The following is a 9,504-nucleotide window of genomic DNA, read 5'->3' on the forward strand; positions in this document are numbered from 1 at the left end:
GTGGGCAGTAATGATAGGCAGGTCGTAGGCTTGTACTTTCAAATTAATCTCATGTCAATAGTTATATAGATGGTTGGCGCTGGTTAAACTGAGGGAAGGTCACTATGACTGGTGTTGGTGGGTTGTGGATTTTCAACTTTGATTAGCACCGGTGTCAGGCGTTAAGGGACGAAGGCAGGAGAATGGGGTTGAGAGGGAAAGATAGATCAGCCGTGATTGAATGGCAGAGTAGATGGTGGACTGAATGGTCTTATTCTGCTCCTATCACTTATGAACATAAATTCAGTTTTGCTCCCAGTTGAGACACAAAGTGCTGGAATAACTCGGCAGGCCAGGCAACATTCCAGCATTTTGGGTCCTTTTTAAAAAAAACCCAGCAGTTCCTTGCTGCAGCAGCAAAGACACCAGCATTTTTTGTTTTTTATAAAAAAAACAGCAGTTCCTTGCTTCTACATTTTGTTCCCATGCTGCCTAGAGTTAGATAGAGCTCTAGGGGCTAGTGGATTCAAGGGATATGGGGAGAAGGCAGGCACGGGTTATTGATTGGGGACGATCAGCCATGATCACAATGAATGGCGTTGCCGGCTCGAAGGGCCGAATGCCCTCCTGCACCTATTTTCTATGTTTCTATGCCTGACCTGTTGCATTACTCCAGCACTTTGTGTCTTTTGGGGGGGGGGGGGGAGAATCTGCAGTTCCTTGCTTCTACATTTTGTTCCCAGCTGACATGTTCATTCAAATTGTTCACAATGGACACAACACAAGGAATCGCATGAGGTGAACTCAGGTGCCCTCATGTGGCCCGAGATGTACAGAAGCAAGCAACTGTGAGTTAGTCAGAGTTTCTTCCAAGGTTCCCAATGAGCCTTTCGATATGTATGTAATATTACTTTCTATTTACAAAGAAGTAAGCTGGTCAAGGTATTCAGGTATCTAGGACTGTTAAAGCTTTACTAGCTGGCCTCCCATTTGATAATAATAATAAAAATAATAATAAACTTTATTTCAGACTCAAGGTCCAGACAAGGGCCAACATTACATAAAAATACATTGCATATTAAAAAACATCATAAAATTCATATAGAATCTTAGCATATCACATAAAAGCATCATAAATTATATATTTTTTAAAAATGCTCAATACTTGAATTAAAATCCAGAATAAATAGAATGATCAATGTCCTACAACGAGACAACGATATCAGTGTCTCCACAACTGGGATTCCTAGCGTGTAGTGCTAACCCTTATGTTTGACAAGGCCACAATAATTGCATTTTTAGAGTCATTTATGCTGCAGATGAATTTATACATATGATTTCTTAGGATAGCTTCTAATGTACTGATTCCTGCAGCCACAAACATGCCACTAGCACTACACCATCTAGGTTTCCTTAGCAGTGTTCTCATGGCATCATCATATGACACCTTTAGTCTCTGCAAACTTGTCTTTCCATAGTTCGACCACAGGTGCGCAGTGTAGTGGTGTGCAATATGCTCTAAACAGCAACATCTTCACCACATCTGTACACGCACCAAACTTACGCAAGAGAATATTTGCCTGTACATACAGTATGCTTCGTTGCCTATAAATATCCTCATCATCTGTCATTTGTTCTTTAATAAAATGCCCTAGATATTTTACCTTATTGCAGACACTAAGATTATTGTCAGACAATTTAAAATCAGGAAATTATAGACATTTATCCTCTTTGGTTCTACAGATCATAACAACACTCTTACAAGCATTATATTTAATATCATGTTCCACACCATATTCATAACATATAGTAAGGAGCTGCTGGAGACCAGCGCTAGATGGACTAAAGACCACAAGATAATCTGCATACATAATATGGTTCACTAAAATATTACCAATCATGCACCCAGTATTACAGGCTTTCAATTGTTTGGACAGATCATCAATATAAAGATTAAAAAGGACTGGGGACAAAATCTCCCTTGTCTAACACCATTGCTAACCCCAAATGGGGCTGAGACCCTATTGCCCCATTTTATTTGCATAGTCTGGTGGGCATACCAGTAAGCCAGAATTCTCACAATGTATTTAGGCACCCCTCTTTGACTAATTTTAACAAACAGCTTTCTGTGATTAACACGATCTAAGGCTTTGGAAGCATCAATAAAGCACATAAGAATTGAAGAGTTTTTGCCTCTATATTTGTTTACAATCTCCTTTAGGGGGTATATGCATAAATCAGTGCCATGTTTAGCTTTAAAACCAAACTGGTTATCTGTGAAGTTAACAAACTCATTTAATCTATCCAGCAGAACTCTTTCTAAGACTTTTGACAATATGCTGGCTAAAGCTATGGGCCTGTAATTATTTAGGCTGCCTACTTTACCAGCTTTGTCCTTAATGACCGGCACTAATGGAACAGACAACATTGAGTCTGGTAACAAGCCATGAATCATAAAGCCAGTAAAGCAAATAGCAAGGAGAGGATCTATCAGAGGGAGAGGAGCCTGAGGTCGTGGTACATATAGGTACCAATGACATAGGTAAAAAAAGGGAAGAGGTCCTGAAGGGAGGATTTAGGGAGTTGGGAGGAGAGTTAAGGAAAAGGACCAAAAAGGTAACAATTTCAGGATTACTGCCTGTGCCACGCGACAGTGAGAGTAGGAATGGAGCGAGGTGGAGGATAAATGCGTGGCTGAAAGACTGGTGCAGAGGGCAGGGATTCAAGTTTCTGGATCATTGGGACTTCTTTTGGGAAAGGTGGGACCTGTACAGAAAGGATGGGTTGCACTTGAACCCGAGGGGGACCAATATCCTGGCGGGGAAATTCGCAAAGGCTACTGGGGAGACTTGAAACTAGAACGGTTGGGGCGAGGGACTCAAATAGAGAAAGCTAGTAGACAGAATGGGAGGCAGGAAGCAGAAAAGGGAAGCACTCGGGCACAAGAGGAGAAAAAAAAAAAGGAAATAAACAGAGAATAAGAGGCGGAGGGTTTCTTAAATGTGCATATTTTAATGCTAGGAGCATTGTAAGAAAGGTGGATGAGCTTAGAGTCTGGATAGACACCTGGAAGTATGATGTTGTGGCGATCAGTGAAACATGGTTGCAGAAGGGCTGTGATTGGAAACTAAATATTCCAGGATTTCGTTGCTTCAGGTGTGATAGAATTGGAGGGGCAAGAGGTGGAGGTGTTGCATTACTAGTCAGGGAAGATATTACAGCAGTGCTTTGGCAGGATAGATTGGAGGGCTCATCTAGGGAGGCTATTTGGGTGGAACTGAGAAGTGGGAAAGGGGTAGCAACACTTATAGGGGTGTATTATAGACCGCCAAATGGGGATCGGGAATTGGAAGAGCAAATATGTAAGGAGATAGCAAATATTAGTAGTAAGCACAAAGTAGTGATTGTGGGAGATTTCAACTTTCCACACATAGACTGGGAAACACATTCGGTAAATGGGCTGGATGGTTTGGAGTTTGTAAAATGTGTGCAGGATAGTTTTTTGCAGCAATACATAGAGGTACCTACTAGAGGAGGGGCAGTGTTGGACCTCCTGTTAGGAAATGAGATGGGACAGGTGGCGGAGGTATGCGTTGGGGAGCACTTCGGGTCCAGTTATCACAATACCATTAGTTTCAATATAATTATGGAGAGGGTCAGAACTGGACCTAGGGTTGAGATTTTTGATTGGAGAAAGGCTAACTTTGATGAGATGCGAAATGATTTAAAAGGAGTGAACTGGGACATTTTGTTTTATGGGAAGGATGTAGAAGAGAAATGGAGGACATTTAAAGGGGAAATTTTAAGAGTACAGAATCTTTATGTTCCTGTTCGGTTGAAAGGAAACAGTAAAAAGTGGAAAGAGCCCTGGTTTTCAAGGGAAATTAGACATCTTGTTCGGAAAAAGAGGGAGATCTACAATAATTATAGTCAGCATGAAGTAAATGACGTGCTTGAGGAGTATAAGGAATGTAAAAAGAATCTTAAGAAAGAAATTAGAAAAGCTAAAAGAAGACATGAGGTTGCTTTGGTAAGTAAGGTGAAAGTAAATCCAAAGGGTTTCTACAGCTATATTAATAGCAAAAGGATAACGAGGGATAAAATTGGTCCATTGGAGAGACGGAGTGGACAGCTATCTGCAGAGCCAAAAGAGATGGGGGAGATATTGAACAATTTCTTTTCTTCGGTATTCACCAAGGAGAAGGATATTGAATTATGTGAGGTAAGGGAAACTAGTAGAGTAGCTATGGATACTATGAGTTTCAAAGTAAAAGAAGTACTGACACTTTTGAAAAATATAAAAGTGGATAAGTCTCCAGGTCCTGACAGGATATTCCCTAGGACATTGAGGGAAGTTAGTGTAGAAATAGCCGGGGCTATGACAGAAATATTTCAAATGTCATTAGAAACGGGAATAGTCCCCGAGGATTGGCGTACTGCGCATGTTGTTCCATTGTTTAAAAAGGGTTCTAAGAGTAAACCTAGCAATTATAGGCCTGTTAGTTTGACTTCAGTGGTGGGCAAATTAATGGAAAAGATACTTAGAGATAATATATATAAGCATCTGGATAAACAGGGTCTGATTAGAAACAGTCAGCATGGATTTGTGCCTGGAAGGTCATGTTTGACTAATCTACTTTAATTTTTTGAAGAGGTTACTAGGGAAATTGACGAGGGTAAAGCAGTGGATGTTGTCTATATGGACTTTAGTAAGGCCTTTGACAAGGTTCCTCATGGAAGGTTGGTTAAGAAGGTTCAACTGTTGGGTATAAATGCAGGAGTAGCAAGATGGATTCAACAGTGGCTGAATGGGAGAAGCCAGAGGGTAATGGTGGATGGTTGTTTGTCGGGTTGGAGGCAGGTGACTAGTGGGGTGCCTCAGGGATCGGTGTTGGGTCCTTTGTTCTTTGTCATGTACATCAATGATCTGGATGAAGGTGTGGTAAATTGGATTAGTAAGTATGCAGATGATACCAAGATAGGGGTGTTAAGTACTGGAGTCAGATACTTAAATAACCATCGAGAAACCATCAGGTAAAACCAACGTGCCTTTAATCATGGTTTCAGAGGGGGAAGGGAAGAGGGACTGCTCACACTACCACCAGGGCTTTTATACTAAGCAAGCCCCCTTTTGTGGCTACCGGTATTACAATAGGTGTATGATATCTCTTAAAGGGGCATACACCACAATCCTCCCCCTTTAAAACCCTTAGTTTTACACAAAAACTAAGGGGAAAAGTACACCATACCTACAACAGATCATATAATAGATGACAAAATTACATTATCACCTTCACCTTATATTTTGCAAGCACAATATAATAACACCATCACCAATACGTGAGGGAAAAAAAAAACAAACACACAGGAAACATCACTTAGTCAGTCCCGTATTCAATGTCAAAGTTCATCAATCAACCTCTGTGGCGGCCTTGATATTCTGGTTGAGCGTCTTAATCCAGATTCTACAGGCGAACACCGCACTTCCGAGCTAGGGAACACCTGTTTTGGTATTGCAACCACCTGGTCAGGAACCTGTACTGCTACTTTAGCTGGTGAAATATCCAACGAAGGCATAGGTGCTTCTTTGGCAGCTAGAACAGGATAACAAGACATAGGCACAATAGGTTCCAATTCCTTATTCGACCATTGGCCCCCCATTGATACTGGCTGATCCGAAGCACTTAACCGAGGTTCCAGATGAGGAGCAATAGTAGACTGTACGATTTGATCCACATGCCGGCGAATCTGGCCATCGGCCGTGTTGACTGCATACATTAGAGGTCCTTGTACCTCCGCAACAACTCCCGGCTGCCATTTCTGGTTTCTATAATCGCGGGCAAGTACAGCTTCACCAACCTGGAAACTCCTGGTAAGACGTTGAGGTGGACAATGGAACACTTTCCGTTCCACTTGTCTTCTAAGATCAGGACGAACTAAGTCCAATTTGGAACCCAACTGTCTGTTGAAAAACACCATCGCAGGTGATTGACCTGTTACAGCATGAACCGCATTTCTATAGTTGAACAAAAAATTGTCCAATTTATGTTGCATAGGCAGATCCTCATGTTTCATTGCTTTCAGCGCCTTCTTAAAGGTCTGTACAAAACGCTCCGCCAGTCCATTTGTTGCCGGATGATAAGGTGCCGACGTATAGTGTTTAATGCCATTAGTCTTCAGAAACTTCTTAAAGTCTTCAGATACAAATTGAGGCCCGTTATCCGAACATATTTGTTCAGGCAACCCATACCTTGCAAAAATTGTTCGTAACGTCGCAATCGTCTTCTGAGACGTAGTCGAGGACATCTTTATAACCTCTGGCCATTTCGAATGCGCATCTACTACCACCAGGAACATAGACTCTTGAAAGGGTCCTGCATAATCAATATGAACCCGTTTCCATGGACCAGACGGCCATTCCCATGGATGGATAGGGGCCAATGGAGGTGTCTTCTGCTCAAGCCGACAGCCAGAACAATTTTTGGCCAATTCCTCAATCTGGCCATCAATACCTGGCCACCATACATATGCACGAGCCAGACTTTTCATCCTAGTGCATCCTAGATGACCAACGTGTAGTTCCTCCAAGATTTGTTTCTGTAACTTTTGGGGGATCACCACTCTAGAACCACACATCACGGTACCCCTGCACGTAGACAATTGTTCTCTTCTTGCTGAATATTGAGGAAACCGAGAATCTCCTTCCGCTGGCCACCCTCGTACTGTTATATCATATACCCCTGAAAGAGTCCTATCATTCCTTGTCTCACGCTCTATACGTTTGTTATCCACTGGCAACACTTCACAAATGGACATATGAAACAATTCTGCCACATCAGTCATTGGTACATCACTTACAATCGGTAATGGCAATCTTGACAAACTATCTGCATTCCCATGCAACTTTGTGCCTCTATACTGGATGTCATAACGATGTGCACCCAAAAACAAGGCCCATCTCTGCAAGCGCTGTGCCGTCATCAAGGGCACCCCCTTTTTTGGATTAAATATCGAAACCAACGGCTGATGATCCGTAATCAATGTAAATTTCTGTCCATATAAGTAATGATTAAATTTTTTAACACCCCATACAAGGCTAAGAGCCTCCCTATCAATTTGGGCGTAATTCTTTTCAGCCGTGGACAATGACCTTGATGCAAAAGCAATTGGTCGTTCATGACCCCCTGGAAACTGATGTGAAAGCACTGCACCTATACCATAAGGAGATGCATCACAAGCCACCTTAATTGGTATTGCTGGATCAAAATGTGCAAGCACCTTCCTTGATGTAATCAAGGCCTTACTATCAGCAAATGCCTTCACACATTCCAACGACCAATTCCATTTCACCCCTGATTTTAACAATCCATTTAATGGATACAGGATAGCAGATAAGTTTGGCAAAAATTTATGATAGTAATTTATCAGTCCCAGAAATGAGCGTAACTGTGACACATTCACCGGAGCTGGCGCATTTACCACCGCAGCAATTTTGTCTGGTGATTTATGCAACCCATGTCTATCAATCAAATGTCCACAATACGCCAGTTGTTCCTTGAAGAAGTCACACTTGGCCTTGTTAGCCCTAAGGCCATAACGTTTTAACCTGCCCAACACCCGTTCCAAATTGGAGAGGTGTTCTTCCACCGTCCTACCTGTGATCAAAATATCATCCAAGTAACATTGGGTACCTGGAATACCTTGCAGCACCTGCTCCATGGCTCTCTGCCACATAGCCGGCGCCGAAGCTACCCCAAAAACCAACCTATTATACCTATACAAGCCTTTATGCGTATTAATCGTCAGGTAATGTCTGGAATCTTCCTCTACCTCCATCTGCAAATATGCTTGTGCCAGATCTATTTTAGAAAAATGTTGCCCTCCTGCCAATGAGGCAAAAATCTCATCAATCTTTGGCAATGGATATTGTACTGCTTTTAACACTGGATTCACTGTAACTTTAAAATCACCACAAATACGTACTTTCTGTGCTAATCCCGGGCCATCCGGCAAAGCCTTTTTCATAACCGGCACAATAGGTGTAGCCCATTCACTCCAATCTATCCTTGAGAGCACTCCTTGTTGCTCTAAGTTATCTAATTCAGCTTCCACTGCTGGTCTAATTGCAAAAGGTACTGGTCGAGGTTTAAAAAACTTGGGGGCAGACCCCTCAGTAATTGATATAGTAGCTTGAATACCAACCAACTTGCCAAGTCCTGATTGAAACACCTCTGGAGCTGTTGCCAACACTTCAGCCAATTTACTTTTTGAGGGTCCTATTAACCCCCGCTCCCTATGCTTTACTTCAACCAATTTACTTTGCAAGGGCCCTGTTAACCCCAGCTCCCTGTGCTTTAATGAGTGAATAGTTGACCAATCAAATTTCAGTCTCCTAGCCCACTCTCTACCCAGTAATGGCCGTCCGCCTTCCCTCAGCACGTATATAAACAGATTCCTCACTGTCATACCATTGTACTTGGCTGATACCTCAATCCTTCCTTTTGGCCTAACCTTTTGACCCGTATAAGTTTTTAAAGCAATATTAGTCTTCTGCAACCGTTCTTGTGAAAAATACCTATAATAATCCTTCTCATTTATCACCGTTAACGCTGAACCAGTATCCAGTTCTAGTTTCAATGAAACTCCTGAAATGGTCAACATTACCCACATTGTATCCAGTTCTGTCGAATTCTGCACTGCTTTAATCTTTAAGCAACTTACTTCTCTTGCTTCTACGTCTGAGTCACTACAACTGCTGCTTACACTACTTTCCCTAACTTCATGGACTAACTTGGCCTCAGCCCCCAATGTCCTTGCTCTATAGTGTTCACTTCTACCAGGCTTCTTTGACCTACAAGCCCGTACAATGTGACCCACTTTTCCACATCCATTACATATTTTATCTTTAAACCAGCAATCTTTCTGATGGTGAGTGGTTTTTCCACACCGGACACATCTCTCAGCCTTTGGTAATAATTTATGGGTTTCAAACTCTGGACTCTTCTGTTGTATGGCCGCCACGCCCTCTTGGGCTTTCTCAAATGACATAGCCATTGTAAATGCTTTGGACAAATCTATATCACCCTCAGCTAACAGTTTTTGTAATAGAGTCTCACTTTTCAATCCACAAATAAATCTATCCCGTAATGCTTGATTTAAAAAATCATCAAATTTACAAAATACAGCTAATGTTCTTAGCTCTGCCATAAATTGTGCCACAGTTTCTTCTAACTGCTGGTCCCTTTTATAAAATGCAAAACGCTCAGATAAGAACAATGGTGCTGGATTCAAGTGTTCCTTTAATTTATCAGATATCTGTTTAAATGTTGCATTTGCAGCTTTTGTAGGATGTAACAACCCCTTTGCTAATCCATAAGTCTTAGCACCCATATAATTCAATAAATTCACAGCTTTCTTATCATCTGCTATATCATTAACAGTACAGAAAACATCAAATCTTTCCAAATATGTGTCCCAAGTCTCTAAGTTGCTCTCGAAGATTCCAAATTTTCCTTTTATTGCCAT

At 41.7% G+C, this 9,504-nt stretch overlaps 1 protein-coding gene across 1 annotated transcript; it reads right to left on the reverse strand.

The window, feature by feature from the left end:
* Positions 1-5,379: 5,379 nt before the first annotated feature.
* Positions 5,380-9,504, reverse strand: LOC116973733 (uncharacterized protein K02A2.6-like). The gene has a single exon (XM_033022043.1). It carries the CDS (start codon positions 9,502-9,504, stop codon positions 5,380-5,382), a length of 4,125 nt encoding a protein of 1,374 aa, XP_032877934.1.

Source organism: Amblyraja radiata, chromosome 5, assembly GCF_010909765.2.
Source record: "Amblyraja radiata isolate CabotCenter1 chromosome 5, sAmbRad1.1.pri, whole genome shotgun sequence".
Classification (NCBI taxonomy): domain Eukaryota; kingdom Metazoa; phylum Chordata; class Chondrichthyes; order Rajiformes; family Rajidae; genus Amblyraja; species Amblyraja radiata.

Coding starts and splice junctions, on each gene's coding strand:
- LOC116973733 (XM_033022043.1), bottom strand. CDS start 9,504: ATGGCAATAAAAGGAAAATTTGGAATCTTCGAGAGCAACTTAGAGACT.